The sequence below is a fragment of the Typopeltis vanoorti genome, chromosome 22 (genome assembly GCF_054136105.1).
Source record: "Typopeltis vanoorti isolate ZY-2024b chromosome 22, IOZ_Tvanoo_1.0, whole genome shotgun sequence".
In the NCBI taxonomy this organism is placed as follows: Eukaryota; Metazoa; Arthropoda; class Arachnida; order Uropygi; family Thelyphonidae; genus Typopeltis; species Typopeltis vanoorti.
Genome location: NC_143570.1, coordinates 81,063,444 through 81,078,282, shown reverse-complemented (window position 1 = coordinate 81,078,282; position 14,839 = coordinate 81,063,444). Strand labels below are relative to the sequence as shown.

At 37.3% G+C, this 14,839-nt stretch overlaps 1 protein-coding gene across 2 annotated transcripts in view; it reads right to left on the bottom strand.

Moving 5' to 3' along the window:
* Positions 1 to 14,839, bottom strand: part of IA-2 (tyrosine phosphatase IA-2) — a 392,148-nt gene that overhangs the window by 259,586 nt on the left and 117,723 nt on the right. For both annotated transcript variants that reach the window (XM_090411727.1, XM_090411728.1), the window contains exons 3-8: positions 9,078 to 9,322; positions 3,967 to 4,025; positions 1,416 to 1,746; positions 948 to 1,293; positions 711 to 841; positions 230 to 365 (exon numbers count right to left, since the gene is read on the bottom strand). In XM_090411727.1, the coding sequence (XP_090267853.1) occupies positions 230 to 365; positions 711 to 841; positions 948 to 1,293; positions 1,416 to 1,746; positions 3,967 to 4,025; positions 9,078 to 9,322 (1,248 nt within the window). The remainder of the gene's footprint in view (positions 1 to 229; positions 366 to 710; positions 842 to 947; positions 1,294 to 1,415; positions 1,747 to 3,966; positions 4,026 to 9,077; positions 9,323 to 14,839) is intronic.

The following is a 14,839-nucleotide window of genomic DNA, read 5'->3' as shown; positions in this document are numbered from 1 at the left end:
CAGGCTCAAGACAGAAATTATGATAATCGTTTTCGCATTTATTATCCGTGCATTGAAGACCACCTGTTAAGCCGTGATTCGTGCAACAAATTAAATGTTTCAACTCTGTAAAAATGTCACGCCACTTTGCACACTTAGTTGACATTTTATTACAGCACTTAAAAACGATTATTTCAAGTTTTGAAACATGCAGATTAAAATAATTATAGTCAGAAATGATAAAACTCACCTAAGAGATCTTTCGCTGCCTCTTCCAACCTAGTAGGCTTCTGATCACCTCCACCTACTGTTGTCAACGCATTCAACTGGTCGTCATGAGCAGCTTGTAGAATATGATAAAGTAGATTGTCGTCTGATGCTGCCATCTGTTGGCAATAATAAAAAAGAAGAGTGGAATATTTTTCAGAGATACTGTTGGTGGTAGCGTTTGACACGTTTCGTGTAGCTAATAAACAGTTGCCATAAATAATAACGCGAGAATCGATTAGTTGCAGTCAACGACGCGCTAAATGTTATACGGTCATGTTGGAAACGAAGAAATTAGAAATTTTTACCGGATAGCACCTGAGTTCGGTAACTGCAGCTGAACCCAGTGTGCGGATGTTACAAAACACTACGTAGCAGTAATCGATCAGAAGTTGATTAATTTTGTATTGGACACGTGATTATAGAAATAGCAATTACTAAAAATGCAGAAATGGTATGCTTACCTGATCGCTATCTGTAGGATCAACTTCATGGACGTAATAACCTGGCCCTGGTTTCTTTGTGTCGTAGCGTAGAGGGCGCTGAAATACGGACATGCCATGATCCTCAAATAATGGGTACTCATCGTCATCACCTAAAAAGGTTCAGAACAAAACATTTAAGTTTCAGTTAACTTCAAATATATTTAAGTATTTGTTTCAATGGCTGTAATGGACACTTTTATCATCTGTTTGTCTCACCCATGTATTGATGAGGTCCTGACCATCGATCACGCCCTTTCGATAGATCCACTTCTTTAATGGAATCTTCGTTGTTTCTTTCTGAAGTCCAGCGATCGTTCGAGTCCAAACTGGGCCAAAACAAACTTTTATCTCCGTCTTGTTCTTCCGATTGTTTTCGCATTAGGGTATTCAGCAAAGGCTCATCGTCATCATTCTCCGAGTCGTCTTCGCTTCCCGTATCACCTTTCTTCATTGGAGAATCTCTGAATGTAGGGTGGTCTGCTGGTAACCATTCCACTCCTCCCTCGGAAAAAGCTGCCCTTTGGTTAAGATCGGAAGAGAGGTCGGTCTTCAGAAGCGGCACCTGAAAGAATGGTCAAGTTTTGATTGCAATGGTAAAGCACTCCATTGAAATAAAAAAAAAGCTGTTTTTAATACGTTCAAATCAATGGAAACGTTTAACAGAATGAATTAAGAGACCCTTACGTCGTCATCCGGGTATCGATCTGCACCTCCATGGGATTCGTCCTGCAACTCATCCTCTTCAGCCAAAGCCTTCAAAAAGCGAAGCAGAACTTTACGAGCCTCCTCATCCTCATCTGTGTTACTGGAAGGTTCTTCGTTTGATTCTTCTGGAATACTTGAAGATCCATGTCGTCCTCTCTCGTTGAGTTTGTTGGGAAATTCCGAGGCAGAAGAACTCTTTCTCTTGACAGCCCGGTCGCCGTCTTCTTCCTCTTCGAATTCACGGAATACTGGTGGGATGAACACTTCATCAGCGAACTCTGAATGCTTGTTCGAGCTACTCGGTGTGAATCTGAAACCGAAATAAGAAGTTCACTCTGTAGATTATTTTTCATGCTCAACCCTTCCTTCCTAATGTATTGCAAAGTATGAATTAATCAGAAAGCTATTTTACCCACGGAAATTCCTTCAAATGGCATTTCCGTTTCCATAATTGAAAAAACTCCCCCACATTTGTGTTTATCAAACTCCTGTGCATTTCAAATGCAAGGTAATCTGGTTTGCCGACATAAATCCACACACCAGCATTAGAAATAATTATTTAAAGATGCAAGCATAGTTGAAAGAAACGATAAACAAAACAGAATTTATTCATCAATGCATTACGCAAATTTAAAACACACATAAAAATAACTTTCAATTATATGTGATTCGGTGAAAATCTTTATTTGCATGGTTGTGAATGTCTTTAGCTAACACACTGCAACAAGGTGCATTTTGGGTTATGAATGTAGCATAATTGCCACTGTTTTATATGAGTCTTATTACAGCCTGCTTTCATGGCTCACACTGTTTACAAGAGATTTTAGACTGCGTTGTTCCGATAGCTAGCAAGGCGTATTTTTCAATCAACTACATATGCCAGTTCATGTAGACATTTTTAAGCGGATAGCGTATCCGCTCTCCAGTTAACCAGATGCGGATTCAAATCAGGCCGTGGTTATGGATGTTTGTGATTGCCTTTAGATGGAAGACAAACTTCATCGCCTGCTTATTGGAGGACCGAAGTGGCTTGAAAAAAAAAGTTTGTTTGATCTCTAGAACAGAATTTCTGGACTGTATAAAAATCAATAAAAATTCGGTATAACAAAATGCATAAAATTAATTTTAAAAAATAAAAAAAAATCGTGGCTCAATGGGCAGTAAAAAATCGCTGGCAAAAAAATGTAATTTTTAAAACTATCAGTGAAAGCCGCTACTTCAAATAGAAATATTCAGGCCCAATACGAAGCAACCAAGGTCTGACACCTGTGCATTTGTCAGGTGGTTGGGTTTTCCGGTATGGAGAGAAAGATCCTTCCCTTCCATATAAACCAATGATGCGTAATCGTGGTTCAAATAAAATGACTTCCATTTTCATTGGGGTTGATTTTTTGCAGCAATTTTGTAACTTAATTCTTCGTTTCGGTCGCTGTTGTGAACTTCTATAGTCTACGCAACTGCAATTCTCTGTTGTCCTTTTTGAACTCCAGAGAAACTGCAGACCGTGGAGATTTTACTTTTGCATAAGAAAAGGCAAGTTTTCTCTATGAACTGCTCATACCTTAAGTATAAATTGCAGTTCTAGACAATGTCTGATTAAAACTGTCTTCGGATTTTCATCTAAAAGGCGCTGTCATAGATATGGGTTCAGGATGCCACAGGACGTAATATTTTATACAGTTCGCTGTCTTTTTAAAATGTTAAAATCCTGGTGTCCAAAGGTACATTTCGTCAGTTATAAAGAATTCTGAGGAGTTATTCTCTGCAGCTAAAATAAATGCTACGTTACTCTGCACAGCAAAGAATTTTCCCTGAATGCTGCTGCCTTTTTGATTACCTATTCAGTCATATGGACGTAGTAGTAATAATAATAATTAAATAGTCGCTAAAGTTTCTCTTGTTGCTTTCTGAATCATCAATACGACGGGGAAAATGTGGATTTTTAAATTCATCTAATTAGAAACTTGTAAACGTGTGCAAATTCATCCGTCAGGATGTAACTCATTGTGTACGTTATGCATACAGCTGAATCTTGTATCAAAACACATCTGGTAGACAATGAGAACGTCCACAAACTAGATTAACAGTTTAGATATAGTAATTATTCAAAATGTCTAGTGAGAACATTATTGATAAACGTAGGCAGCTCTGTTGTCAAGCGGATAGCGTTATTGCTCTCTAGCCATGTGGCTACGAGTTCAAATCCGACCGCTCGCGTGGATGTGTGTAAGCAGCTTTAGATGGCAGATGATTTTCATTCCTCAATGTGAGACCTGCGTATCGGAGGCCTGAAGTAGCATGAACGGAAAGTCCTATTTGGCCTCTAATGTAGAATTGATGGATTATCCAACTCAGTCCGTCCAGGGTTCTGAAGCTATACGTTTACAACGTTTTGTGGGCGACACACACAAAAAGAGGTCGTGACAATCGGTGCTATTTTCAAGGGTGAAATGTCGCGATTCTGTTGATTCACAGAGAAATATATAAGAACAAAAATATGCAGTTTTATTCTTAATTTTAAACATCTTACTTGATAAAAGCCATATCTTTGGGATCAATATTTTCCAGCTGTTCTGTGATATCAGGAGGCTGTAAAAAAGAGAAAGAAAAAAAAAAGACTAAGAATGACAATCGGTATCCAGTCTCTTAAAAGACAGTTGACCTAATATACTAAAATATTCCGCGCATTGACTGTAACCAGTCGACAGTTTAGTTCAGAAAATTACATCACTGCAACAACAGTTACTAATAATTGCATAGTCGATGATGGATTTATAACAGTACGATGAAAAAAGCTAAATTAAATATAAAAATTTTCATTTCCGACATTTTAACATGAGATGTTTTAAATTTGGCATTTAAGATTTAACGTTTTTTTTTTTTGTCCCCTTCACTTCAGGTAATCCCACTACCAGCTATTATGTAAACAATGTTTAATTTTTTTTGGTCTTTGAAGTTAAGGCAAGGAATTTAACGCAAGATATTTGTGTACACAATATTTTAACAACATTTTGTCAGTTTTTCGTTCTTTGTCTGCATTAATTTCTTAAATACTTCAAGTTTGCAGAGGATTTATGTAAATATTTATCATAATATTGTGTAAACAGTTATTATAGTCAAAAATATTTTACAAGGAGTTTTTAATTACATTTTAATTATGATAATACGGCGCAGTCAAACAGTGACATCTAAATTTGTGATGCGATTTGTTATAAAGGTTAAGGGGGGAGGGAGGAAGGTTTCATTCTAAATGCCAGCCTGCTTTTTAATATTTTTTGCTGGTAATAGCAATAATAGCGTAGTCTCCAAATTGTCTCTCTTCAGTTAGAATGAATATTCCAATTTATGTGATTCAATGAATACGAAGTCCCAGTTTGGTATTCGCTATACTCAAAAATATTTAGATATTAATCCTCAACAGAATGCAAGTTTAGTAAAAAAAAAAATGAATAACGTATATCCCTTTTAGGCTTAATGCTAGCAGCGAGTTCGCTTTTGAAATAAATGCGCGTATAGCAGTTAAAGAGTGCATGTTATCTTTGAAGGTGTGTCACCTCTTCATTTCGACCAAACTTAATACATTCTACGAGTGCTTGACATTCGTTCATTCACTCCCACTTCACGTATAACCAGTGTGATCAAACTCCGATGTTCTTGAAGCGCACTTGAATACGATTTTGCTGCACTGCAAGATGTGATAGCATTACCAATGCAATTAGAAGTGACGCTACAGTAATTACAAAAAAAAAAAAAAAATTTTATTCGAAACGTTGTTCTAATATAGCCAGGAAGATTTGAATACGGTGAGCATGTATAATAGTTTACGCCTAAGCATTTAAGACTGGGATTACCATAATGTGTTCTGTAGCTGATTTGAATATCGTGCGAAAAGATGGGGAGGGGACGTTGTTATGACGCATGAAGTAGGATAATAGACTTTAGTTTAAATGTACTTGTCAATGTTAATTTTACATTTATTAAAATATCATTAATAATGGTTTTCAAATTCTCTCAGGGTAATATCCATTATCATGGATTACTAAGAGCAAGCTTAATCATTAACTGGACTTCCGTTCCACAATGATCGATCTTTAAGTCTTTCCTTCAAGACTGGATGATAGTCTTCAAAACAATCTTTGATTAGCAGTCTCACTGCCTTTTGTCACTGAAACCTTGGACAGATATTTGGCCGAACCAAGAAAGTTTTCAAACCCGGTAAGTGCATATGAAGAAAGGAGAAGCCTGCAGCATTCGTTTCTTTAACAACTGGAGATTGTAGTCTTTGGGAAAACAACATTATTAAGGGCAAACAGGAGATTCGTCAATTGGATCTAATTTTGTTGTTCAACGATGTTTGGCTATTGATTGGTGGCTGATCGTGTTTTTAAAAGTTTAAAGGAAATTTGTGGAATAATGACCAGTTAAGTAGCCACCATCACTCTAGTTTTCTGAAGAAAGTACTTGCAGGAAAGGCATAAGAAAGAAAACCGCAGTGTTCGAATTTGTTAAGGTTGACCCCACAGGTTGCTTAACTGCACTCCAAGTATTCTATGCAGGATGTATTAAAATATTTGCGTTTTATATTTCTCTCCATTGTAAACGGATCCATTTACGTTATACAATACAGGTTACTTGAAAAGGATATTTATCATTTACAGCGATTATATAGTCTTAACCAGTAAGATTAGCCTCTCTAAGCGTTTCATAGTAGGATCACAATGAACTCAAATTTTGCATTAAAACTTTTTTTGTTTTCATAAACTACAATATTCGTGAATGAATAAATTTCATTGATAGTGGGTATTTTCATATTTAATACTCTTTCAGTCATCCCCTCAACGTCTACCACATATCTACTTCACGACACCACACAAATCGACTGACATGACCTCTGCGGTCAAGATTATAGTCTTATTTCACGAATAGGACGCTTGCCATTTACGGAAGCGAAACGTGAGGCAGATTTTGCTTTTTGATATTCAATTTAAAAAATAGTACAACATATGAATAAACCTTATATCAATAACGCCATTGATTCAGTGCATGCTGCTTGACTGCTATCGCATGTGATTTATAGTCAGGGAACTATGATTAAGAGTGATATGGAGCAGGAACAATGAAAGCTGTCAGGTACCAAATAATGGTGTGTTGTTAAACACACCGTATCAATTATATTCACCATATAATGGACTTGCGAGTGATTTTGAATATAATTTCACATTTACCTTTATGTGTATAATTACGTCTCCCAGTAGTTCGGATTTTATAAATTACCTTTGCATGGGGGATGCCAATTTTACAGTCAATAATTTGCTAATGCTACCTGTGACATAAATAAAATATCCCGATCTTTATTTACGCAGTGGTTAAACCATTTAATGCCAATAATAAAATATGCAGCGATATTTTAATAAATCCAGGCTTGAAACTGTATGCTTGGTTGGACTTTTAACAGCGATAAAATTCACTTATCAAAATAACGAATTAAAAATCGAGTTAGGATCTTATGAAGCAAAATATTGTAACATCGGACCACGTAAGAAAAGCAAGAATTAATGAGCACACCCTCTTTGGCAAGAGATGCTGTTGCAAACAACTTAGAGGTTCTTTTATTAGGAAGGCGAGTTGGCAGCAGCACAGATGGAGGCGAAACAGACCTGGTTGGTCACATGATCACTTCCTAATGAGATTAAAAACGTTCTGATTAATTTTTTTAATGAAGCATGTTTTTTACTGGCCTGGAAAGACGAAAAAAAAAGCAACTTTGGCCAATGGAATGTGGTCATTGAATATAAAAAAATGCCCAAAGGTACTCGGGGGTACTTTTGATACATGGTTGTTAATTAGTATGAAATTTAATGAAGGAATGCAAGATTGGGAATGTAATTTTGTGTGCAAGAGGTTCGCGGTCATATCAGAGAACGTATCTGTATTAAAGTTAGAAGATTTATGTTTTGCGTCATGTAAATTAATTAATACTACTAGCCGTATTGGTCCGTGTATAAGACGCACTTCCCCTCCCGTTCAGAGATGCCACCTAAAACCACCTTGTACGTGCTACGATGAAGGTTTTGTTATATCGATAGCAAACACTCGTAACAGTTACAAAATCTTATTTATTTTCTCTCTTTTATTCCACTCGCATGTCGGTTGTTAATGTCAGCAGATATTAAATCTATAAATCCGTCAGAATATTTTTTTTTGTTTCTCAAATCATGACGCGTTTCATAAATCAGCAAATAGGCTTGTAAGCAATTATTGAAAATATTTTGATGGTATGCCTGAACGATTACAATAATGTGTGTAATCCTAGCGGTATTCACCAAATTTTCGTGTGATATTGTATTAAAATTTAAATAATACGCAGTTTATATGTCAAATTCACTTTATAAATGACATCATCTTCATAACTTTCCAACAATGTAGAAGCTCGTGCGTGAATATGCGCAGTGGACATGAAATTGTACTAAACGCATTTCTGCCAAAAAATACACGTGCAGAGAGAAACCTGCATTATAAAACTAATATTTGGATGAATGACCACGAGTATTAATATTTTTGCATACGATTAAACACTCAATTGATTTATGCCTTCACTTTCCCAGAAGATGGCGCTAAAGATTACTTTTCTCGCTTTTACAGAAAGAACATGAAAGCGCTTTTAAACCATCTGCTGGCTTTTTTTGTGGAAAGATAATAAAAAAAAATAAACCAGTCTGCTCATCTTGTTGCATCCTAAGTGCGGTAATCAACTTAAACTTCGTACTTTGCCTGAAATTCGTGGAATGCACTCACTGTCAGCATAACTTTATTACAGTAATTAATGTACGAAAATGCTTGTTAGGCTACATGTTAAGATTACACAGCACGCCATTAACGAACACTGACATGCAAAGTACCAGTGAAAAATAGCGGCTTTTTAAAATAAGAAAGCCATTCTTGGTGTGTGTGGGCTTCTCTCATATGTACACACGTAAGGCAGGTAAAATACCTCTCAACTAAACCACTGGCTCAAAGAAAGTCATTAACCGCTGGGGGGTTCGTAGTCATATTTTTCACTTTCCGATGTTACTGCAAAAAAAAAAAAAAAAAAGATTTAAAGATTTCACAAAGAAAAGTCCATCGCAGCAACACGCATTTCTATTACCTCACAGCCCCATCACCTCCAAATAGCACATCACCTCCGCATGAGGCCAACACAAATGGCCCTCGCAGCACGAGCGCAATAGTTACCTTCTCGGTCGACTTCGGTTCATTTAGCGATGGGACTAGGCTTACCACTCTTTATACTTTGGGAAACAAATCACGTCATCTTTTAGCGCTCGCGCGCGTGTGTTGCTAACAGTAGTCCAACTCCGATTTGTACACACCAATCAGGGGCCGTGATTACCGAGCATTTTAATGATGGATCCAATTAAAAATTCTTTACGCAATAGCCTTCGGACTTGCATTTGAAGTGTTCTCTGACTGAATCATTACAGGATTTAATTAATAAGTTATGGTTAATTAGTTTTCTCCCTACAGAGACTTAAATATGTCTAATACGTAAGCCTTAAATATTGGTGAGGAAATATTTGTGTCATCTTAACGAAGTCCAGACAAACGAGAGGATCATAAATCTATTTTGGAGTTTTAACTCACCACAGGAGGTAAAGAGAGCTCCATCATTCGGGAACACAGACCAGGGTCGTAAGACAGATGGTGGCGTTTAGCGTAGAGGATATTTTGAATCACGCATTGTGTGTAATCGTGGCTCCACCTGTAGCCTCCTGTAAACAGCCTTCTCATCTCCCCTTCCAAAAGACGAAGGGTATTGGTGCCCAACAGGTGGCGATAATGATCAGCATTGGAGTCGTACTGGTGCTGGCATTTGCCGAAGGCGTTATCTAAAGGATAAATATAATAGCAATCAAAATAATACGAAATATCGGTGAGAAAAGACAAAGACGTACTTAGTTCAATTATTTTGCACGTTATGAACTAAATATGTAATTACTAGAATATGATCACACTAATAGCTACATAATATTATGAGATCTAATCTGCATGGTTTCCAGACAGTGCAAAACAATTTTTTTAATAATATTTTTGTGAATTTTTCCTTCTTCATTCTCTCTCGCGATTGCTCAGTTGCCAATATTGATCAGTTGAAATGAGACAAAGAAGTTCTAGAGATACAATTCCTCCATTGGATTAATAATTTCAATGGAGGAATTATAGAAAAACATGTAAAGATTCCAAATGAAACATTTATTTCTTACGTATGAAGGCTGCAGTTCTTTTTAGCGTTAGGCTTACTTTCTTAAAACATTTACTGAATTATTTAACGAAATTAATCTTTAAGTTGTTGCATGTATCTTATATAACGAGACATGAGAACTATATAGAGAACACCCCCATTTCTTATTCTATACCCCCAGTTCTTATGTTTTGGTTCAAACGAATCATTTTGGAAGTATTATCGAAACAAAGCATTGTCGTATGATGGATTCTATTGGAAAATCAACCCGAGATTTAGTTAAAAACAAATAGAAACACAAATAGTAGAGTTAATAACTGAATATCTGTTTTTTTTTCATGATCAGAGCTGAACGTTTTACACCAATCTGACAACTTGCTGTGCTAACGCTCCTGTGGGTTGCATTGCACTTTTACTTGCAGTTCCAGGGGAGGAAAGATGCAATACGAACTTTGTGTTTGGTTTTATTGTACACAGAATAACAAATTATGATAAGGTACTCTTTTCAACAAACTCCAGTATGATTTGGCAAGCGTTATAACCACGAAAATTAGTATGGGAATAGCTATCGGATTCAATTTACTCCTATAATCCAAGACAACACAGTGCAGGCTATAATAATAATAATAATAGCATGTTAAAATTCATAAAATTGTTTATCATTCTTCAGTACACACTTAAAATAATTCAAACAAGATCCAAGAAATCTAGACAGACACATACGAGTCTAATTTGAATTTACTTCACATTGCTGTAAAGAGAATTCAATGGCAAAATGAATTAAAACGTCTCAAACATCCCACAAATAATGAAACATGTCAAATGATAAGCAGTTCAGCGGCAGTCAGTAGATTAATGGATGAGAGGTTTTAGTTCAAAGATATCCGATATGTAAACTTCATGAGGACAGTAAAAGAAAAAGCAAACGACTACAAAAAATCTTGCTCTGGAGAACAAGAAGTCGCACGGGAATGTTTCAAGAAAGTTCCTGTTAACAACTGCATCTTCTTTTCCTCATGCGCTGACCAACAGAAAAGTAGGCATGAATTTAAGTAAGAAAAATTCCGGGTCTAGCGAAGCGTCTTTGATTTGTGAGCCGTGAGGTTATTATCTTGGAACTAACACAAAACAAATATTTATGGTCATATATATTTTCGTTTGCGTACCAAGTAAATTATGGTAGACAAGGAATTGTATTCGTGTTTTAATCCTTTATTCAGCTGTGAACAAAGTTCCAAGTGAATCTACACAACTTAAGCCGTGGAAAGGACGTAAAATTTGTTTATTATAATTTATGAAAAATTTTGAAAGAGAAATACAAAATTCCATGCATAGTGCACCTATATTATAACCCCCATGGTGGGTTTTTTAATCTTTTTAAACTGAGAATGTTTTTTGTAATTTATGAATAAAAATTCTTTAAGTATTCAGACCTTCGATAAAACACCGAGTCGAATAATAATCAGGTAATTTTAGTCATAAAACAGTATTTCTATGACCTCTACAAGCAATCAAACCATGCCCACTCAGAAAATAAATCTTTCCAAACTATTGTTGTTCTACTGTGAATTTATGACCTTTTTTGCTCTCCACATTTTACTTCGTTTGCTGCTAAGATATGAACTGTTCAAAAAAATTTTTTTTTATAAATTTACATTCGTAAAATCGTTTAAAAGAGATTAAGATAGGAAAAAAAGAGTCGACGCCTTTTCCTGAGCACTAAATACCATCACAACGATAAATATAATTACGCCATATTTGGACCTAACTTGTTTGTTATTGGGCGCTGCACATTTTTCGACCATTATTATAATAGAAATACGCATCAAGAATTCGAGTGACAGTCATGGTAAGGATATTTATTCTTTTCCTCCTTAACTATAATCACAACAGGTAAAATTGAGGAACATTTCTAAATATATGGTCGAAAGGAAAATTTGTTCTCGCTGATTACACTAGATCAGCCGGGAAGCATTTTAAAAATTGCGAACACACAAATGGCTTAAGGGGCACCTTTTGTATTTATACGTAAATAATTTAGAAATTGTGGCTAAGCCTCGTTCAAAGATCCCCAAACTACTGGCTATTTTCAACGCCTGTTTAACATCATATTTCCAATTCTATCTATCTCACGTCCCATTCTTTATCCGTCTCTCCGGCACATTTGTTGGCCCATAAGTTTTAATCCATCGCCTGGTTATGACTATAAATGGCACTATTTTTCAGCCATAAATTCCTCGGAAAGGCCCCTCCTTCCATTCAGAGCGGACATCATAACGATAAAACACACACGGCCAGGCAAAGACATAAGTCACTCGCTATCTTACCCAATCACTGGTCTAAGCTCGGTGACCGATTGCTCCAGGCATTCTTCTATATATACACGTGAAATAAACGTCATAGAGATGCGGCATGTATCGTCAACAACCTCGAACTTCCTGAAATACAACGACATCGATTGAAGTCTTTAAAATAGAAGAATATACCCTATTATCGTTGCTATCGTCATCGGACCTCCCCTATCTTTTAACTTATATGACCTGTGAAGAACTTGGCCACACAGTAGAGAACCAGGAAATTCTGAATGGAAAATATTTAGTTTCAAAGAAGTTGCTTAGTGCAGTTTAGTTGTGTTTATATAGAACCTCAGCTAACGTCTGAAGGCGACTGTGTGTTGTGTCCCAAATGGATGCTCTCCAGTCTACTGGAATTATGATCAAATAGCTAAGACTACGAAGCCTATACACACTGAGTTATCTTTGCATTATGAATTCCCCTCTATTTACATATTCGGCCCGATAACGAAGTACCACCACGTGATATCAACGTCACGGCAGCTACTATAAATGGACACACCGATCCTCTGTACGTAAATCAAGCAAACGTTTGCCAGTAATGGGAAACGTGGCGACGTAAGCCAATTTGACCATAGGCAGATAGTTGGGACCCGTAGGGCAGGTGCTGGTATTTCAGAAACGGCCACACTTGTTGGTTGTTCCCGTACTGCTGTATCAAGGGTGTACCAGGACTGGATAAATCATGAACAGACACCCGGTTTATGGATTCACATTGGTCAGCCGCGTGGGGTTGATCGTTGCTGAGATACAGTATCTCAGCAAAACGTGCAGCAGTCACACAGCTCACCCAGTACAATAGCAAGAAGTTCGACCCATTTCCATGCACCGTAACTTGTTTCACAGGCGGAGACCAACAAGGGTACCCATGATGACGGCCAGGCATCGCAAGCAACGCCTCGCATGGACCAAGGAACGTCAGCAATGGACCCTCAACAAATGGAGAAAGGCGTCTGGAGTGATGAGTCCCGTCTCCTGCTGCACCATGCTGATGACTGGGTTTGCGTTTGGCGTAAACAGCATATAGCCCTATCCCCTGGTTGCACAGTTCCATTAATTATCCCTATAGTGTTAGCCGACTATCTCCATTCATATCTACAGGAGGTCTACCGCAACTACAGTGCCATCTTTCAACACAACAGCGTACCTTGCCATCGGGCTCGTCCACCTAATGAGTGGTTGGAGAAATACGACAACGAATTCGCCACATTGCCTTAACCCCCAAACTCTCCTGAGTGCAACCCGATTGAATATGTGTGGGATATGTTAGGATGGGGTGTGAGAACTGCTGATGCTCCTTCTTGGAATGAGCATGAACCGACGGAGTTGCTGCAGCGGTACCACAAGGTGTCGAACATGGAGGATGTTCGACACCTTGTGGAATCTGTTCCAAGACATCTGCGAGCCGTGATTACACAGACAGGTGGACCAACGTGTTATTAGGTGGGTGTTCCTAACGCAAAACTAACTCAGTGTAGTATGCATGTTAATTGCCTGTTTTTACTGATTTCCAACGAGCTCTTCCCCTCCGCATGAGACCAGGTAACTCATCTTCACTTGATGCCTTTATAAAAAAAAATCGATTCCTAATAGAATTCCAACCCAGGCCTTCCTTTCCATTCAAACCGCAATACTCCTAAATCTTTGGGTGACAGAATAAATAAACGTCAATATAAAAGTATTTAAATTAGTTATTACAGATCTACGATCTGTAATAACTAATTTAAATACTTCGCTAGGAGCAGGTTTAAAAGTTGAATTAAAGTTAATCTCATTTAACTCAAAACTTGATATGACAGAACACAAGCTTTTTGAATCTTAAAAGACAGATTTGATTTCAAATCTTGATCCACATTTAAAATTCCGATGAAAATGCCAATAAATTCGGAGGATTGGAATGTAATTGTATTACATGCTCGATCAACTAATCCTTGGAAAATTTTAAGTCCAGATTCGAAAGTGTTTACACAACCTCAACTTTTTTTTTGAAGTCAATAATTTATCTGCCTCCGTATTACATCCAAGATATCTGACACGCGCACACACACACACAGAGCCAGCGAAGTTATGCTCCATGCCCTTCCTACTCATTAGAGTAGGTATTCAGCGAAATCAATGCCTCATTAAAAAAGGATGAGATGGAAGCAATCGAGAAGACTAAGAAATCCTCTTTCTGTCGAGATCGTCGTACACAAGAAACCATTAGCCACTGGTAGAGAGAGAGAGACCCCCCATAATTATTCTCATGCAAATAATACACTGAGCTTGCGTAGCTGAAATAGTAGATGCCTCGAAATTTGTGCCAGTTCTTCTAATCTTGGAGGAAAGAGATGGAGAATAAAAAAAAACGCAAATGATGCAAGTCTTTATCATTCAGTAGACAGACGGACATTAAAATCAATTTATTCGTGAATATTTTATGATTCCAACCCCCTCCCCTCTTCCCTCTATTCCAGTAGTTTTGGCTGCTTGTGCTTGGATTGCAAAACTCATGGATGCGAGAGACAGAAAAGGGAAAATAATCATTTTCCTAACAAGGCTACTTGTGGAGCTCAATAATGTGGTTTTCAAACATGCCACTAATAACAGGGCACAGAGAATGATCCAAATTACTTTCACATAGAAGCGTGACCTCGCCAATGTACGCGTGATGTATAGCAAGCCAGCACCGTGGCTGCATTTCCTGTTTGCACGTGTTTGTAAGCAATAAAGGATTGCATTTACAATTGCTTTGACATGCACTTGTTTATAGTTTCGTCGAAAAAAACTGGATTTATAGAGGCAGTATTCCCCCCCTCCCCATATGAAAG